At 36.3% G+C, this 20,078-nt stretch overlaps 2 protein-coding genes across 6 annotated transcripts in view; both read left to right on the top strand.

The window, feature by feature from the left end:
* Nucleotides 1-12,050, top strand: part of SEC23B (SEC23 homolog B, COPII component) — a 34,406-nt gene extending 22,356 nt beyond the window's left edge. For 3 of the 5 annotated variants that reach the window (XM_039874412.1, XM_039874415.1, XM_039874416.1), the window contains exons 16-20: nt 1,677-1,838; nt 2,866-2,952; nt 4,866-5,021; nt 5,380-5,445; nt 10,952-12,050. In XM_039874412.1, the coding sequence (XP_039730346.1) occupies nt 1,677-1,838; nt 2,866-2,952; nt 4,866-5,021; nt 5,380-5,445; nt 10,952-11,041 (561 nt within the window). In that variant the 3' untranslated portion in view covers nt 11,042-12,050. The remainder of the gene's footprint in view (nt 1-1,676; nt 1,839-2,865; nt 2,953-4,865; nt 5,022-5,379; nt 5,446-10,951) is intronic. The other 2 variants (XM_039874413.1, XM_039874414.1) reach the window with 1 other exon arrangement.
* Nucleotides 12,051-16,525: 4,475 nt separating this feature from the next.
* Nucleotides 16,526-19,927, top strand: SMIM26 (small integral membrane protein 26). The gene is made up of 3 exons (XM_039874401.1): nt 16,526-16,727; nt 17,688-17,738; nt 17,835-19,927. Exons 1-3 carry the CDS (start codon nt 16,610-16,612, stop codon nt 17,978-17,980), a joined length of 315 nt encoding a protein of 104 aa, XP_039730335.1. The 5' UTR covers nt 16,526-16,609; the 3' UTR covers nt 17,981-19,927.
* Nucleotides 19,928-20,078: the final 151 nt, after the last annotated feature.

The raw sequence follows: 20,078 nt of genomic DNA, 5'->3' as shown, positions 1-20,078 counted from the left end.
TGCAGAGAGGAGAAAATAAGTGTATAAAAGGCAAAACAGGGTCATTGCTATAAGGCCACAATAGAATCTGTAATTTGTAGAAGTTCTGGGTCACCTCAGCAGCAAACAAAAAAAAATGAAGCACACATGAGAGATGAATATAATAAAGGAGACCATGTTAATATGACAGATATCTAATGATATGTCCATGGTTATTATGCTGTATTATAACTAGGAATCAATAGGATAATCAATAGTAAATAACTGCTCTATGCAGGAACTATACATTTGAGAGTCACTGGACAAGAGAAAGGAGAGGTAAGTGGAGAGCATGAAGCTGCTTTCAGGGATCTGGGTATTTAACTTTGTGAACTTGCATCATCTGTAAATGAGGAAACTAGAGCTTGACTTATTGAGAGGCTGTGAGGAGTACATGAGCTGAGGCCAGTCAAGTGTTTAGCGCTTAGTAAATGTGAGCCAGCTCCACAGCTGGGGCCTGGGACTTTTCAGGTTGGGCCATCCACCGGTGTGGCTTTTTCAGAACTGGAAGCAAACTCAACTTTATTTTTTCTTCCCTCAGGTGAGCCTTTATGAGGAATAAATAGAAGCAAACTTTCATTTTTAAATAAAATTCATGAGGACTTACATATCCAAATGTGTGTTATCCTTTCAAATATTTGCTTTGGAAAGTGGACAACAGTTTCAGTCCTGAACTTGTATAGCTTGGATTCAGGGTTAAAAGTGTTCTCAGAGATCACGACCTCACTTGACCCCTAGCTCAGGATAAGGCTCTGTGGTCTCTGATATACACCCTTCACAGGCCTGTACCTGGGCAGTTGAGCCTGTGCAGCATTGTGGGATGAGCCAAAGTCAGGGCCAACTTCCAGCACTGGCTCTTTTGCTTCTGAATTTGGATGATGTCCTAGACCCCTGTGGATATTGGTTTCCTCTTTAGAAGGAAGGTGTCGGTCTGGAGAAGTGGTTTGCAATCTTTTGCCCGGGACTTTTCCAACAGACTAGCCTGTATCTGAGCTCTCTAACTTCTCATTTGCTGTTAATGTGCTTGGAGTCTCCTCTCCCTGGCCCTCTGGCTTCATAGATGTCTTTCAGACTTAAGTGGCTTTGGGAAGTCTCCTGCTCCCATCCACTCTCACCCCACTGTAAGCAGTACTTTCCTGTACTGGAGTTCATACTATGCTCCCCCAAGAATGACTTTTCTCCATTGAACCCTGACCCCTTTGAGAGCGGACATTCCATCTCTGCAGCCTGGCTCAGTGACTCCAGAAATAAACACTTCTTTGCCTTTCCCATTTCATCTGGAAGCTTTGACATACCCAGAGGTTCCCCTTACTCTTTTAAAATAATTTTTAAGAATTCTAATTGTAAAAAACCTAAAATTTACAATCTTAATCATTTTTAAGTTTACTGTTCAGTACTGAGGTATGTTCACATTACTGTGCAATAGCTCTCCAGAACTTTGTTATCTTGCAAAGCTAAAATGCTATACTCATTAAACAACTTTACATTTCCCATTTTCCCAGCCTCTGGTATCACCATTTTACTCTCTGTTTTATGAACAGGTTGTTTTTATTATAGTCTGTATTCTCCTGTTTCAGTGACCTAAGGCGAGTCTACTTGCTAGGTATATAAGAAGGTTACAGCAATATGCATTTATCTCTTTTTCATTGTGAATGCAGTTCATGTTCCATCTTAGAAGATCTCCATTTCTTCAAGTGTTTAACAACAGTCCTGATGAGTCGTCGTATTACAGACACCATTTTGCCCGACAGGATCTGACCCAGTCCCTCATCATGATCCAGCCCATTCTCTACTCCTATTCGTTCCATGGACCACCAGAGGTAAGGCTTCATGTGAATGCTTTTTTCAGAATTGGAATCATCTACTACATACTGTTTTTTTTCTAACAAATTTATTCTTAAAGCAAAACTGTAAAAAAAAAAACGTTGAGTCTTTATAGTAATTTAACATTATTCCTGAGTCTTAAAAATATGCATAAGAAAAAGTCATGGGCATGTAAAGCTACAATCTGTGAAAGGGACTTAAAAAACACTTAAAAATACATAGTACTTTTTTCAGTTTGTTCAAATACTTTGACCCAGTAGTAATTCCATGTCTTGTATCTGAAGAAAATACTCCTATATACAGAAAAAGATTTGTTCAAAGAAATAGTAAAAGAACTATTAGAATAGAAAATCAGAAAACAATCCAAATGTTCAACAGTAGGAAGACCTAAGAAATATTCACAAAGTTTATTTAACATAGTAAAATAGATAAATCTTTATGTTCAAATATTATATGAAAAAAATCAAAATAGAAACTTTTCTAGATTACGTTTTCTAAAAAGCCTGCAAGAATCAAAAGCTATATGGAAATAAACCAAACTGTATTCATTGTACTTGGGTTCAGTTTTTTTTTTAATGAGTATGTTACTTTTATTATTAAAATAAAAATCATTAAAAAATGTATTTTGTAGTAAACTTTCAAAACTTGTATTAAAAGATGTACTTTTTCATATAGGCAACCCTGTTACCTGTCATCTACAGCTGTAGTAGATTTAAGAGAATGTGTCTCACTGATACATAAAATACATTTCTAGCATAAAACTGAGAATGTTTGGAACAACTTTTGGTTCCTAGAGCAAATGATGTCAATCTTCCTTCCCAAATGATGAGAGATTATTTGGAGCCTCTTTCTTCTGTAAAGTTGAAACTTAAAACTGAGTCAGGAAGCAGAAAATAGAAATGTGACCTGAAGGAGAAGGAGAGCCATTGCACCCGGTGCCATTTGTAAGAGTCCCTTATAGCTGTTCTGGCCATGTGGGAACAGAGGAAAGACCAATGCCATTTCTCTCCCTTTTTTTTTCAGCCAGTACTATTGGACAGCAGCAGTATTCTAGCTGATAGAATTTTGCTGATGGATACTTTCTTCCAAATTGTCATTTATCTTGGTGAGGTAAGATGATATTTCTTTTCTTACTATTGTTTTTACTTTCTCCTTAATTTAGGCTTTATGCATTTGAAACAAGAATCTGGGCTTGGAAAACCCACAGTTTATTATAATGAGTATAGTGGCTTTTATTCTAGTGAATGAAGTCTTTTTTCAGGTCCCTGAGATATTTATTAATAATATTAATAGCATTTGTTGTAAGTAAATCTCAGGTAGTCTCTTTAAATTACTATATTGCTTTCTGAGTTGTCAGGCAAGATCAATTACTTTTCCTCAGTAAACTTTATACACACTACTACCCTTTCAGAGTTATGTTAGAGTTACTAGTAAACACTCATACGTTTGAGAGTAAAGTTTTTCTTAGAAATACTGTGGCACAGTGAACCTTAACGCTGGGTCTGTGGATGGCTATGGTTAGCTGTCAGGGCAGAGTCCATTTTTTTCTCAAAGAGGTTCATGCCCTATGAAAGGGAATGGCTCCTCTGAAGAAAATCATTTAACCGAGCATTATATTCAGTGTTATATTCTTTTTCTTCTATTGTACATTCTTTACCGGCAGTAAATTGCTTTGGTGGTTGACTTGACTTCCTAGTGTGTATGTATTAGAAGTGATTTCAGATGTCCTGAAAAGATACAAATTGTGTTTCAGAATTCCTTTAATAACTTAGAAAATTTGTTTTCTAATACTAACAGGCATTTTATAACTTTAAACTTTTTTCAGCATATTAATACCCAGTCTGCTTGCCACTCACCCACAGATGATAAGCCATCAGTGATAGTCCTAGACCAAGAGCCAGTGGTGACCAGCTGCTGTTCCCACTGGTACTTTTAGGAGCAGTAATCACAACATAACTTTCTTTGCCTTCAGCTCATCCCTTATAGGCAGCCCCAGGTCCTATTCGTTCACTCATTCATGAGTACCTTCTGTGTGCAAGTGATTGGTTCTAATGACAAAGAGGATGACATCATTCTCACCCTCCAAAAGTCCTAAGTCTGTTGGTTGTTGGTGTTCTCAGGCACTCTTGCACCCAAGTGAGCTTATGGTCATTTTGTCCAGGCCACCAGTCAAAAAATTAAGTTCTGGAAACTCTTGAGAAGGGAGAAAAGGCTGCAGAAGAGTGTCTAAAGAGAATCCTCTTTCTGGTATCAGATTAACAGTTTATGTGTGAAAACACTTAAGCTTATTTATAAAAATAATCAACACATATTTTTTTGTTTTCTGTGTATTCAAGATATTTCCTAGACCAGTTGCTGATAGGAATAAACAAAAGAATGACACACAAAGTGGTTAGCCTCGTTGGGGAGACAGTCTTTACTTTCCACACTTTAGTATATTGCCTTCTACTCATAGCCTAAGTCCCATACTTGGAGCATCTCCGCTCAGAGCCCACGGGAGCAGAGGTTGGGGATGGGGTCAATCCTACCAGGTCTGTATGATTGTTATGCCCTGGAAGAGAGTGTACAGCTTGTGCTGATAGGCAAGAGAAGGGGAATGGATTCTATGCAGGCAGCCTACAAATCCCTTTCCCTGCCAGATGTGAGGAATTGAGATGCTAGGCTGAGTGATAGCAGTGGAAGTGGAAAGGAAGGGCATCTTGGGACAACTAATCCCTGGTGTTTTAGCTAGTTGATGTTTATACTTAGGAAGGGAAGAGGAGGTACGACTGATGACTCTGACACTTCTGGGAGAACTGCGGAGGTGGGGTGTCCTGGGTGCACTTCTTTGCTGACTCATGCTTCTAGTCAGCTCCACTTTGTTTACCTCTGAAACTTATCATTCTTAAATAAGATATTTTCACTGGAAACAAGTTCTGGGGACCCAGGTTGGGTGGGAGCTAGTGTTAGTATGTCAAAAGTGTCAAAGAAGGCAGTTGTTTCAGTGTTTCTACAATAGTTTTGGTTTGTTTGTTTTGGTGTAGACCATAGCCCAGTGGCGTAAAGCCGGGTACCAGGACATGCCTGAGTATGAAAACTTCAAGCACCTTCTGCAGGCACCACTGGATGATGCTCAAGAAATTCTGCAAGCACGCTTCCCAATGCCACGTTACATTAACACGGAGCATGGAGGCAGTCAGGTGAGTGAGCTGAATTCTAGCTCTGGTATTGACTTGTTTTTATGGCTGTAAATCCAAACATCATGGTTAATATTTTATGTGGTGACATAAATTGACATACACATAAACTTTCAAACATGACTTCTTTTTAAATGAAAGGTCAAAATACGTTAATATAAAAGTAGAGGATTACCAAAATAAAATACATATATTTCTTGAACCCTAATAAATGGAGAGCTATTGGGCTTAAGCTAAAGAAATGAGTTCCTGTGCATTAAAACTATATCTAATTTAATGAAAGAAACGTAAAAACATTTTTTTCTCTAGTACATTAATATTGTACTTTTAATTCTTTTTTTTTTTTTTTTTTTTTTTAAAGGCTCGATTCCTTTTGTCCAAAGTGAACCCATCTCAGACGCACAATAACTTGTATGCTTGGGGACAGGTAAGAAATTGTCAGGTATTTGGGGAGGAAGCCAGGCTACTTTTTAAAAAACTTGTCATAAATGAGATTCATTTTGGCCTACAGACTACTAGAATAACTTTAGTATTTTGCTGGGAAAAATAACTTTGAACATAGCTTGGGTTTGGAGATTCACTACTCAGTGTGGATCCTCTTCTCCAATACACAGCATAATATGACAGATTTACGCCAGAGGACAGAATGCCATGGTATGGCCTCCATTTGGCTCTCATAGACAGCAGCATTGCCCCAAGTTCTCCCCTCTCTCGTCCAAGAGGGCAGGGCAAAAACATCTATATCTGCTCACCATTGATTTGCCTCCTCTTTTCAGCCTGTGATTCTTTCTTTATCTAATTATTCCAACCATTTCTGTCTCTTTCAAATGAATCTTTTCTCTCTGTTTTCTTTCAACATTTTTTAAATTAACCTTTTTTTTAGGTTATATTAAATTTATATGCAGTTGTAAGAAATAATACAGAGATTCCCTATACGCTTTACCCAGTTTTCCTCAATGGGAAATCTTGTAAAACTGTAATGCAGTATCTCAGTCAGGATATTGACATTGATACAGTAGAGAGGCATATTTCCATCACCACAAGAATCTTTCATGTTGCCCTTTTATAGTCACACTCACTTCCCTCCTGCTTCCACCCCTTCCTTAATACCTGGTAACTGCTAATCTGTTCTCAATTTCTATAATTTTGTCATCAAGAATGTTACATATATGAAATCATATGGTACATAACCTTTGAGATTGGCTTTTTCCCCTCAGCATAATTATCTAGAGATTCATTCAGATTGTTTTATGTATTAATCATTTGTTTCTTTTTATTTGCCAAGTAGTATTATACAACATAGATGTACCACAATTGTTTAATCATTCACCTTTTGAAGGACATCTGGGTTGTTCAGTTTCTTACTATTAGGAGTAAAGCTCCTTTAAATATTCATGTTTTTTATGAACATGAGTCTTCATTTTTTTGAGATAAATATCCAAGAGTACATTTGCTCAGTCATTTGGTTACATGGATAGTCTAAGAAACTGCCGTGCTGTTTTCCAGAGTGACTATTCTTTTACATCCCCACTAGCAGTGTATGAGTGATTGTTTCTCTCCATCTTTATCAGCATATGGTATTGTTTTTATTTTAGCTCTTCTGATAGGTATGTAGTATTATTACATTGTGGTTTTAATTTACATTTTCCCAGTGGCTAATGATGTTGAACACTTTTCATGTGCTGCTTTTCCATCTGTATATCTTTTTCGATGAAATTTTTGTCGTTCGTCTGTGTTCTAATTGGATTATTTGCTTTTTTTTTACTGTTGAATTTGAGTTCTTTATATATTCAAGGTACTAGTCCTATAGGACTATATCTTTTGTTGGATATATGATTTGAGTATATTTTTTCTCACTTGTAGCTTGTCTGTATATCCTCTTCACTGGGTCTTTTGCAGAGGACAAGTATTTAATTTCTACGAAGTCCACTTTATCAATTTTTCCTTTTACGGATCATGCTATTATCAAATCTAAGAACTCTTCGCCTAGCCCTAGATCCCAAAGATCACCTGTGTTTGTTTATGCTTATAATTTAGTCCATGATTTTGAGTTAATTTTTGTGTAAGATATGAAGCATAGCTTTATTTTTTGCTAATGGATGTCTAATTATTCTAGCACCATTTGTTGACAAATGCTGTCTTTTTTCCACTGAATTGCTTTTGTATCTTTGTAAAGATTAGTCAGTCATAATCGTGTGAGTCCTTTTCTGGGCTTTTTGCCCTGTTCTATTGATCTGTTTCTATTTCTCTACTAATACTACAGTCTTGATGACTACCTGTCTTGAAATCAGAGAGACCGATTTCTCCCACTCTGTTCTTTTTCAAAATTGTCTTAGCTATTCTAGTTCTTTTGCTTTACATGTGAATTTTAGAATAATTTTGTCTATATTTTTAGCCCTTTTTCTATTTAGAGAAAAAAAGTGCAGTTTGCATAGGACTGCTGTGTTTTCTCGGATTTGACATTTTCAGCGATTGAACTAATAAAAACAATGTTGTAAATAGAATGTCAATTCTTTCCAAAGACTATCAGTATACTAGAGCAATGCAAAAATAATAAAAGAGACATTTTATGGCAAACTTTGGGGGTAAGGTAAGGACTGTAATCTGCAAATTATCTGGGGGCAAATGGGAAAAGGGTTAAGATTGCTGAGTCGTCTTGGTGGATTGACCTTATATCATTCATTATTTTGTTTGCACTGTCTACTTTATCTGACATTAATAAAGCCCACTCCTTCTTTTCTTTATTCCTTTTATGCAAAAAAATGAATGTTCGTATGATGCATCTCTTTCCATCCTTTAACTTTCAACCTGCTTCTGTCATGTTCGAAGGGAATTTCTTATAGATGGCACATTCTCGTATCATGGTTTTTAATCTGCTATGCTAAAGTTTTATAATTTTATAAATATAAATGTTTGGAGCATTTATATTTAATGTAATTATTGATATATTAGGGCTTAAACCTGCCATTTTATTTTTTGTTTTGTTTGTTTTTTATGCTTTTCATTTGTTTTCTTTTTCTTGCCTTTCTGTGAATTACCTGAACATTCTTTAGAATTTCATTTTAACTTGTTTATAGTATTTTTCAGTATGTTTATTGTGTAGCTTTTTTTACTGGTTACTCCTGGTTGCTCTGGAGTGTAGAGCATTTCATTGCAACATATATGCATAGCTTCTCACAGTTTGCTGGTGTTGTCTTTATGACCAGTACAAGTAAAGAATGAATACAAAACTTAACATCCCTTTATGTTTCTTTACCCTGCCTCATTTATAATATAATTGTGTTAAATATTTCCTCTGCATACATCAATTACAGTTTTCTTTCAGCCATCAAACACAATTTATAAATCTCAAGAGAAAATGGAAAGCCTATTACATTATCCACATTTTTGCTTATTGTGTTCTTCATCTCTCTTTGCTACTCCAAGGTTCCTTCTTTTCTCATTTCTTTTCTGTTTAGAGATTTCCTTTAGCCATTTGTTTAGGATAGGTCTGTTGGTGATAGTTCTTAGTTTTCCTTCATTTGAGATTTTAGATTTCCCCTTCATTGATGAAGGATATTTCCTATGGATATCGGATTCTGGTGATATTTCTTTAGGCAGTTAAAAAATACTTTGCCACTTCTCTTGCCTCTATGGGTTCTGATGAGAAATTCTGTCATTTTCCACCCCCCCCTCACACCCCCATAGATAAGATGTCATTTTTCTCTGGTTTCTTTCAAGAGTTTTTTCTTCATTGTGAATTTTCAAAAGTGAAAATATCATGTGTTTAGGTGTGGATTTCTTTGGATTTAGCCTATTTGAAATTTGCTTGTCTGCTTGATTCTGTATATTTATGTCTCTTGCCAAAATTAGGCAGTTTTCAGCTATTGTTTCTTTGAATACTTTTTCAGCCTGCTTTCTTTCCTTTCTCTCTGGGACCCCAATGACACGAATGTTAGATCTTTTGTAGTTTCACAGGTTCCTGAGGCCCTGTATATTTTTTTCCCATATATTTTCTTTCTGTTTTTCAGCTGAGTAATTTCTATTATTTTATCTTCCAGTTTACTGATTTTCTTTGTTCCCTTTCTGCTGTCGAGCTCATACACTGAGCATTTTGTTTGTTGCTGTATTTTTTAGTTTTAAAATTTCCATTTGGTTCTTTTTTATGTCTTCCATTTCTTTCCTGAAACTTTGTATTTCTTTTCTGAGGCTTTCTATTTTTTCATTTGTTTCAAGTGCTCATAATTACTCATTGAAGGATTTTTATCATGGCTGCTTTAAAGTGTTTGTCAGATAATTCTAACATGGTGTTAACCGCAGTTGACTCTCTTTTTTTCATTCACTTTGAGATCTTGGCTTTTGATATGACAAGTGATTTTTAGTTGAAATATAGACATTTTCATATTTATTATGAGATTTTGGATCTATGTAAACTTGCTGTTTTAGCTGACTTTTTGTCATGCAGTTCCAGCAGGGCAAGAGCTGGTCAGGGGAGACATTGTTTCATTATTGCCAGGTGGAGATAGAAATCCAGATTTTTCATTGGCCTCTACTGACACTTGAAGTGGGGGAGGTGATACTTTGTTACTGGGTGCGATGGGTTTCCAGCTTCCCACTTGGTTTCCACTGATCCTGCTGTGGAGATGGCCTTGTTACTGTTGGATGATAGCGAAAGTGCTGACTCTACACTAGACGACCTCTGATACCACCCCAGTGGGTGGTGGAGGGACATCTTATTATAGTCATATGAGAGTAGAAGTCCAGGCTCCCCAGTTGTCTCTTCTGATCCTGTGGGAGCAAGAGACTTCTTACTGGCTATTGGAGATGAAATTCCTGGAACCATAACTGCTCTTCTCTGATACCACTCCGGTGGAATTATTGAGGTCTCTTGTTACTGTTTTACTAGGCTGCCCTGGTTCTTTGGCTAGAGAAAGTTGGCTTTTTGTTGTTGTTTTTGTCTGTGCTTAATGACATTGGCCAGCTTCATCAGCGCCAAGTCTGGGATGTATGAGGCAAAAAGAAAAGCCAGGGAACTCACCACTGTGTTGCTCCTTGTGTCCTAGGATCCCTAGTTTGTCTGCTACTTTCTCTCTACCTTTCAGAGTCTTCTTATGTTTTATATAAAATGTCCAGGGTTTTTAGCTGTACCTAGTGGAAGAAATAGGGAAAGATATATCTACTCCTTCCTAGAAATCTTCTTATAAAATTTTAATCATGCTTACATTTTTCTAATTATAATGGTATAATTTTATTTTAGAAAAGTTGAATATGTAGAAAAATAGTAAAAAAGAAAATTAAAATTACCTACAGTGCCACTATCTAGAGTAACTACTTCTGGCTTGATAGGTAAAATAAAATGTGTGTGTCATGTCTATTCTTTTATATATTTTTACTTTTTTTAAAGAACAAATTTGGGATCTTTCTAGAAGTTGAGATTTATATTCAGTTTTCCCTTAACATTAAAAAAATCATAAGCATTTTCTGATAGTACAGATATCCATCTGTTCAGTGGAGATACTGATTTACTCATTTGTGAATATACCATTATCAACCTTCTGATGTAAGCAGAGCATTTAAGAACATCAGGCTAGGTGCTGTGGCAGAGCAGTAGGGAAAATGAGAGGCAGGGTGTGCAGGCCCCCAGGAGCTTACACCTGTGAGGAGCCAGACACTGGACAAGTCATCAATACTGTGGAGAGTGGGGAAGTAGAAGAGCATAGGCTCAGAATTGTCCTAGTGGTAGTGATGGTCTGTACTCAGTAGGTCAGGGAAAAGGATTTTGTGAGGAATTTATGCTTTATTTGAAAGAATTAGTTAGCTAGGCAGAGGATGGGGTTGGTGTGAGTACTCATAGAAGAGGGGACAACACTAGTGAATATTCTGAGTCCTTAATAACTCATGAATTCTAAACAGTTTTTAAGATAATTGCCAATAAATTTGTCATTAAATTTCAGGAAACGGGAGCTCCCATCCTGACTGACGACGTTAGCTTGCAGGTGTTCATGGATCATTTGAAGAAGCTGGCTGTCTCCAGTGCCTCTTAAGCTGGGGATGTGAGCAGGAAATTGAAGAAAACACTGTCAATTGTGTTCACAATTGTTTATAAAGGCTCAATGACATTCCTTTCATTTTTTGTGGATTTTAATAAATAATCAAAAGAAGTGTTACATGTAACTCTTAAGGTTATAATTTATTTGTTCTTCTTATCTGTGCCCCCTTTCTTACATCATATTATAAAGTCATGAATGTTTTGGTACTTGTAAATGTTTATCTGCTGTTTGTATCCTAACATGACAATCTATATATAATCAGAGGTAATATGTTTTGGCAACTCTCTTAGATGAAAACCATATAAAGGAAATAAATCTGGATGAAGAAAGCACTGGCTAACATAATGCTAATACAAATTTGATTTTCTGAGGTCTTTGTGTGAGTGTGTGTGTTTTAAGTGACTCCTCCTGCAAGAGATATTTCCTGAATTTAATCTTCATTTATTGTCTAAATGTTAACACCAAGGAAAAGTTTGAAATGTGTGAAACTTTTTGAGGTAGCGTGATCTAGAGTGGCACTGTCCCTAACATATAATATTTCATGTAAACAGGTAGACTTTAAGAGTGGCTGATGGGCATAAGCGGCTCTCACAGAATGACAATACATTTATCTTGGGCACAAGTAAAATAACTTAACAGGTACAACTTTTTAATCAAAATGTAATATATGCATGGTAAAAAAAAAAAAATTAAAGAGCTTATAACAAATAACAGTTTCCTTCACTCCCTAATCCTAGACTTACTCAAAAGAAGTAACTGCTTTTAACCTCTCCTTTCAAGCTTTTTGTTGTTGATGTATATCAGTTTTAGCCAAATATCTATCAATTCCTATTTTTAAGAATGAGGATTTGATGACTTTTCTACCATTCAGTTTTGATTAGCTATACCTTTATATTATCAAGGTTAGTAAAATTTACATTCTAGCTGATAACCATAGTTATGTCTTTTGTCTCAAAGTTGATTCTGAACATTGAAAACCAATAAAGATTATTTACACAGTTGTGATCATGTTAATATTGTTTATGTTCGAGTCACATAGCATTACATTTTTATCCAGGGGTTTGATGTCCCAGTTCTTATGCCAGTCGAAGGACATTCCTAATGACAAAATCACTTTTCTTGCATTCTAGCATTTCACAGGTTGGTTTGCTTCCTGTTCGGGTTCTTATATTTGCTGTTTTCCCTAGAGTTTCTAATTTTTGTTTTTGAAAGATTTTTTTCTATGTTAAGGAATTTCAGCTGCTTCTATGGAATGGAGTATTTTTAAGGATCTCTGGTGTTCCTTTTAAACATAAGCCAATTGCCATAACAGCTGTCATCCAGGGATTTTTTTTGTTTGGACTCTTGAATTACTTCTACTCTTCATTTTGACATCTTAAATGACTTTTCCTTAAAAAAAGATAATTCAATTCACTGAATCTCATTCGTTTTCATACTTGACAACTTTGCTAGTATACAATTCTAAGCTTGAAATAATTTGCTCATTAATAACTTTTCAGAACAACTATTTCATTCATTCCACAAATAATTCTTAAGTATTTGCTATGTATGAAGTAGTCTTCTAGGCACTGGGAAGGTAGCTAATAAGGCAAAGATTCCTGCCCTCATGGTGCTTATGTTTTAGTAAGGGAAGGCCAACAATAAAAAAAAAAAAAATTGGAAATAAATTATATAATTTATTAGAATGAGTGCTATGTAAAAAGTAAAGCTGAGAACTCCATTAATTGCATGTTGGACCATCTGGATTGTTTCTGATGGTCTGTCTTTTGAATTTGTACTGCCTTTTTGCCTCTACATTCTGGGAGGGTTTCCTATCTTAAGGTGTTAAATGGATATATTTTAAATGCCAAGGGCTTTTGTTTTCTGTACCTTTTTCATAGAGTTTTATTTTCTGGATATAATTTTTCATTGAGATACATTATATGGAAGAGTACATAAAACTATACAGATTAAGGCCGAAACCTTTCCTCCTTGGGCTTCTGTTTCAAATGAACAGAAGATGTGATGATCCAGCTCGCTCAACTGTTCTCTCCAGTTACAGTGAGTTATGGTGCTGTGGGGAGGAGGGGGCACCACTGGGTGGCCAATATAGAAGACAGCTAATTCCAGATAGAATGTGGAGAGCAGCCATCCCAAGAGGGAGGACCTGGAACCCTGTGTGCCTAATGAGGACTCTGAACTCCATCTTAAAGGGAAGGAAAACCTCTGATTTTTAAGGTGTGAAGTTGTGAGTTATGTGTTTAGAAACTCTAGGAGAGTGACAGGACAGGAAAAGGCTGGAATCCAAGAGAGGTCTGAACAGAGGCAGGAGTTTACAGACAGAGGGTACAGATGGGTTGTTAGGTGAGAGGATGAGTCTAGGTTTCTGGCTTGGGTGATGTCTCCATCCTCTGAAATACAGAAAAGGAAGGTTTGTTTCTTATTGGGGGGTGGCATTAATAACTTGGATCCTGGACATTGTGAGTTTAAGGAGCTTGTGGGATATAACTGGAAATACCCAGCATGTTGGCAGTGATGTGGATTTGCTTTCGGGAGAAACCTGTAGATTTGAGAGTCATTAACAAAATAACAAAGTTGCTGTGAGAAAAGCAAGCTTGGAACAGGATACTGATTTTTCTGTTTTACTTTTAACAACTTTATTGAGGAATAACAACTACACTCATTTAAAGTGTACAATTCAGTAAGTTTTGACACATTGAGTACATCCATGAAACCACTACCGTCAACATACAAGAACATGTCCATTGTCCCTCATGTTTCCTCAGGTACTATTTAGTCTCCCTTTCTCCACATCTAGGCAACTAGTAGGCAGTTTTCTCTCACTGTAGATTAGTTTGCTTCTAGAATTTTATGTCTGGTTTCTCTTGCATTTGGCTTTCACTTAGCATAGTCCATTTGAGATTCACCCATGCAATTGCATGTATCAGTAGTTCCTTTTTTTTTTTTATTGCCAAGTAGTATACCACGTTTCATTTATCCATTCACTAGTTGGTAGATTTTTGGGTTGTTTCCATTTTTTGCTCATATGAATAAAGCTCTGTGGATATCTATACATGTCTTTGTGGGGATGTTCTGTTTTCATTTCTTTTGGCTAAATAGGAATGAAATACCAGAGTTGTATGGCAGGTGTAGTTGAACTTTTTAAGAAACTGCCAGTATTAAAATAATTTAAAAAAATGATTAAAAAATGGGCAGAGGACCTGAGGAGACCCTTCTTCCAAAAAGATATACAAATGGCCAACAGACATTTGAAAAGATGCTCAACTGCACTAGCTATTAGGGAAACGCAAATTGAAACTACAATGCGATATCCCCTCACACCTTTTAGAGTGGCTATCCTCAACAAGACAATAAGTGTTGGAGAGGTTGTAGGAAAAAAGAAACCCTCATACACTGCTGGTGGGAATGTAAATTGGTACAGCCACTATGGAAAATGGTACGGAGATTCCTCAAAATATTAAGAATTGCCATATGACCCAGCAGTCCCTCTTCTACCCCCCAAATTTGAAAACATTTATTTGTAAGAATACATGCACCCTGATGTTCATGGCAGCATTATTCATGGTGGCCAAGACATGGAAACAACTAAGGTGTCCTTTGATAGATAATTGGATAAAGAAGATGTACATATATACAATGGAATGTTAACCATAAGAAAAGGTGAAATACTGCCATTTGTGACAACATGGATCTTGAGATTATCATGCTAAGCGAAATAAGTTGAGAACCACATAATTTCACTTATTTGTGAGATATAAAACTGAAAGCAACGAACAAGACAAACAGACTCATGGACCCAGACAGTGGATTAGTGGTTACCAGAGGGAAGGTGTGGAAAGGAGGAGGTAGATAGGAGTAAAGGGGTCAAATATATGGTGACAGAAGGAAATTTAATTTTGGTTGGCGAACTCCCAATACAACATACATATGACGAATTGTTGAATTGTACACTTAAAACCTATATAATTTTGTTAACCAATGTCCCTCCAATAAATTTAATAAAAAATTAAAAGAAATAGGAAAATTTTTTTTTAAATAAAAAGTCTGCCAGTATCGTAAAGAGGTTGTGACATTTTATGTTACCATTACTAAGAGTTCTGATTGCTTCAAATCTTTACAACTCTTTATATTCTCAATCTAATTCTTAGGCATTCTGATAGGTAGGTAATAGGTATGTAAACTCCAATTGTGGTTTTAATTTACATTTCTGTGATGACTAATGATGTATCTGTGCTTATTGGCCATTTATATATCTTCCTTTGTCAAGTGTTTGTTCAAATCTGTTGCCTGCTTTTTATTTGGATTGTCTTTTTATAGTTGAGTTGTGAGGGTCATTGTATCTTGTGGATACAAGTTCTTTGCTAAATATATATATTTTGAATATTCTGTGGCTTGTTTCATTTTCTTAACTTCGAATATTCTGTGGCTTGTTTCATTTTCTTAACTTTTTAAGAGCAAAACTTTTAATTTTGGAAATATTCCATTGCCAATATTTATTTTGTTTCGTGCTTTTTGTATTCTAAGAATATTTGTTTATCCCAAGGTGACAAAGATTTTTCTCCTATGTTTTCTTCTAGGTTTGTAGTTTTAGTTTTTACATTTCGGGCAATGATCCGCAGAGTTATTTGGCAAAACACCAACTTCTAGAGGATGAGCAAAGTAAAAAGAACCCTGAAGGATATGGAGATCCCGATGAAAATGTTTTTGAAGCCATAAAAAGAGCAGGTGGGGTCAGTGGTTTAAATGCTTTAGAAATCAAGTTTGATTATGGCTGAAAAGTAGTTACTAGATATGGCAATTTACTGAGTATCCACTGTGTGCCAAGCACATCACTTTTGCTCTCAGGTTGTTTGGTCTATTGGGGTAGACTGTGCTTTGTAGAAATGTATATGGGTAAGAGAAAAGCTGAAGATTGACAGTCAAAGGAGAGGTTTTTGTTTTTGTTTTTGGAGATATGGGCTCGTTTGTATGATAAAGAGTAAAAATAAAATGAAAATGTGTGGGAGGTGGCAGAGGGATAGTTAGAGTGTAATTAATGGGAAAGGCTCCGGAGGAAGCAGTAAAGAATGGGGCCCACAGCACAATGGAGGGATTAGCTTTGACGTGGAGGGACCCAAGGTTAACCCAGACAGGGTTCCAGAAGGGGAAATCGGAAACATGAGTTGCGGTTTGAGACAGGTGGTAGGTAAATTCGCGAATCTGAGAGCTAGAGGAGGAATGGAATTAACCATTACAAAGAACATGTGAAGGCTATTAAGGCAGACGTTACCATTTTGCAAATGAGAAGTTTGTTCAGAGAATTTGTCATTTGGTAGGTCATTCCGTATGCAAGGTCGTGCATTCGCAGCAAAGCACGGAAGCCAGCCGACCCCAGGTTCCATACTTGTGTCCAATATCTCGCGTGACTTTCGGGACTACAGGCCCCAGGATGCATCTGGGCCAGCGTAGGAAGCAGGGCCGGTGGCCGCTCTCCATTGGAGGCAGCGGCGGCTGCGACTCGGCGACCGGAAGGCTCGCCTCAGCCCTGGTTTCGGAGGATCGAGTCCTTCCCTGAGAGGCGCCATGCGTCCGGATCAGGCTGTGATTTGGTACCGGCGCATGTCAGCGGTGTACGCATTGGGCGCCTGGACCCTGTTGGGCTCCTTGTTTTTCCTAGGTGGGAAAAAGAGCAAGTTATCAGGTACGGCTCTCCTGCGAGACCTTTCACCCGCCGTGCAGCCTTCGGTGGGGCGTACCCAGGGGTCATACTGGCGGCTTTGGTGTGCCTCCATCCCCAAGTTTATTCTGCAAAACTTGGGAACTGTTGCTTAGAGTCATTCGTTATAGTGGAGTCTGCCAGGAGCTACCTCGTAACCTTCTTAACTAAATCTTGCTTATTTATTGAATGAGGCCATCCCTATACTCAGAGTATGAAGAATCTATAAGGTTCGAGATGGAATTCAAAGACACTGGATGCTGATTAAAAGAGGTGATGCTTCTGTAACATCCCTCGTTACCTTTGGCGAGCAGTTTCAACACTTAATAACACTCCAACCAAGGAGTTTCAACACTTAATAACACTCCAACCAAGGAGTGTTATTAAAACCATCCCCGTTACTGGGCGGAAAAGGAAATCCCTTAGCCTTTAAAAATATGCTGGGAATCTATAGATACTTCTAGTAGGTTAGTGGTTGCCTGAGGCTGAAGGGGAGTCGTGGATGGGGAGTGACAGCTAAAAGGTATTGAGTTTCATTTTTTGGATGAAAATAGTGTAAAATTGATTGTTGTGCCGGCTGCACAGATCTGAATATACTAAAAATCATTGAATGTTACATTTTAAATGAGTTAATTGTATATGTTAAATATATCTCAGTAAAGCTGTGATGTGAAAATTGCTGAAGATTACATTTGGTGATGAAGATTATCAGTGGCCTGAAAGTACACATGTCCAGTATTGAGTGTTTAAAAGCATTTCAGTGTCTGTAGTGGTCACGTTTTATTTATTTTTCTTTTTTACAGAAAGAAATTGGTGTCAAGAATCTGATGGGGGTGGGGATAATTCTGGCCTTAGTTTATTTTATTTCTAAAACTTTACTAGTAATTTTAATGACTGATGTTTAAATTAAAAGTTATTAATTCGGGTGTTATATTTTTTTTAAAGGTGATGAAGTAGAGCAAAAGGATGTCTCAACAAATGAAATACCTGAGCAAAGTAATTCTTACCTTAGTTTATTTCCAAGACTTTACTAATAATTTTAATGACTGCTGTTTAAGTTAAAAGTTAATAATTCACATTTCGTTTTTTAAGGTGGTGAAATAAATGAAATAACTGAACTCCCAAAAGGGTTTTATGTGGAAACCATTGTCACATATAAAGAAGATTTTGTTCCAATTACTGACAAGATCCTCAACTTTTGGAAATCATGGACCGGTGGCCCTGGACCAGAATCATGATTAACTGCTTAATTCTGAACTTTGGTTCAGCATATACATTTGATAGATGCCTTGGTTTCCATTTTATGTTTGTGAAAAGTGTATTTAATTTAATTTTGCTGTAAAATATAATCACTAATAATGTGCGATAAATATTTCCTTGTAGAAAAGTAAACTTGCATATTCAAAAGGTGTTCCTCTATACTTCATGAATGAAAGGTCGAAGTGACATTTAGCTTCTACAATCTCCCTTTTCTGAAACTAGTTCACGAAATTTATATGTCTTTCATATTGCTGTCAGACATGGCTTTAGTGTTCCATTTAAGATTAGGTAATAACTCCCAAATTAAATAGATTCAACCTGTTCTTTAGGACCAGTAAAGATACTCCTCATTTTCAGCAGGCATGGATTAAACCCCAGTTACAGCTACCGGTATTCTAGATACAGGGGACACAAAGTCGGGACAACATGGTTCCTGAAGTACAGTGCTGCCAAGTACCAGTAGTACCCAAGGAGCTACTGAAGTACAGTACAACTTGCAACTTGTTACTTGGTTGCAAGTAACAAACCCATATAAGTGATCTTAAATCAGGGTGTTTATCAAAAATGTGTATAGACAGCTCGGAACTAAAGCAGAGTATGCTGTAGTCTTAGGAGGGCCTGGTACCAGGAACTAGAATGTAGCCAGCCACTCAATGAGCCCGCCTGCTTTTGTTGGACTCAAATAAACTAGTAAACTCCTATAAAAATTTTCTACAAGTTTGGATGTTCTTAGGTTGACATATGTGCCCTTAAAAATGGCTTCCTAAGTCTCTGGTAACTCGAAACTAAAGTTTTGCTATCTAAATGAAATGATGGATGTTCACTGAATATACCATTTCCGGATAAGATAAAATACTGAAACATTAATTACTGAACATAAGTTTATCTACCTTTTGCTTCTTAATAGAGGAACTAAAGATACTTAGGTCTATTTGTAAACGTGTTGTGCCACATTAAAAATTTTCTTTGTGCTATGAGGAAATATATATTTCTAGAAATTATGTGCTTATAAATTTAAAAGAATACTGACATAACAGTTCACAATTTGCTTACTCCTTAGTTTTACTAGAAATTCACATTTGTAAAAGTTAAGAATTCCTATATATGTGATTAAAGGTACAAAAACTAATAATAGGGAAAACAACTACATATACAAGAAAAATAGGATATATTTGGTTTGAAAAAAAGGTATGAAATGTGTTTTCGTTAAGGGAAGTGAAGTAATTTGGTCTTGATTGGGTAAGAGAACGTGACACACTAAAAGGGACACAAAGTCAAAGAAAGTTTATGAAAAAGGAATCTTGAGAAAGGAAATTTTATGAGTGGTCAAGCTGAATAAGATTGAAATTAAGTGAATTTAAATATCAAAAGTAAGCTGATGTAAAATTAGAGTTTGGTTTTCGCTCTCTGCTAAAAAGGACAAAGTTTTCTAGGTCTATTGGTCTGCAACTGATAATTGTGAATCAGTTTTCTATCTAGAAAGCAAAGATTATTTTATTAAAATAATTTTCTGTGTTTTACATTGTCTTAATCTGGTCCTTGATGAGAAAACTGAATTTCTTCAATAGTAAGAACTAAATTTTGCTAACAATTATGTAAACTATATTTGTCTTTGAAATCTTATTGTCACTTTGCTTAAGTGGATGATTAAATATTGCTTCATAATGATTTATGATCCTATTTAGTCAAACGTCCAAAACTTTTGTTATATTTTGACAAATTTCCCAAGTTCAAATTATAAATAGAGTCTTGATTTGGAAGGGCCTCTAGAACAGCCCCTGGAACACCTCAAAAGATTTGTTTTCTCTCCTTAGAGAAACTTTTAAACTAATTATTCTTATTTTATATGTTAAATTGCATGAGAAACATTATAAAATAAGTGATAAACTTCCAGGGTATATAATAAACAATGTCTGTAAATTAAATGAAACCCAAGACAGCTATTTTGTATGGGTTATCAATATATCTGTTTCTCAGATGGAGTAAATCCTTCCCTTACTGAAAGGCTGATACCCTCAGTGGCAAAAAAAACTTAAAAAATGTGTTTCCCACTTGGGGTACTCCTTCAACAATCTG

Source organism: Pteropus medius, unplaced genomic scaffold (assembly GCF_902729225.1).
Source record: "Pteropus medius unplaced genomic scaffold, Ma_sr-lr_union100, whole genome shotgun sequence".
Classification (NCBI taxonomy): domain Eukaryota; kingdom Metazoa; phylum Chordata; class Mammalia; order Chiroptera; family Pteropodidae; genus Pteropus; species Pteropus medius.
This window is presented reverse-complemented; position numbering and strand designations above follow the sequence as displayed.

Bases quoted from the DNA above. Each gene is read 5' to 3' on its own strand.
- SMIM26 (XM_039874401.1), top strand. From the start codon at position 16,610: ATGCGTCCGGATCAGGCTGTGATTTGGTACCGGCGCATGTCAGCGGTG. The intron at 16,728-17,687 runs GTACGGCTCTCC...TTTTTTTTAAAG, and splicing joins GAAAAAGAGCAAGTTATCAG to GTGATGAAGTAGAGCAAAAG. The intron at 17,739-17,834 runs GTAATTCTTACC...TCGTTTTTTAAG, and splicing joins AAATGAAATACCTGAGCAAA to GTGGTGAAATAAATGAAATA.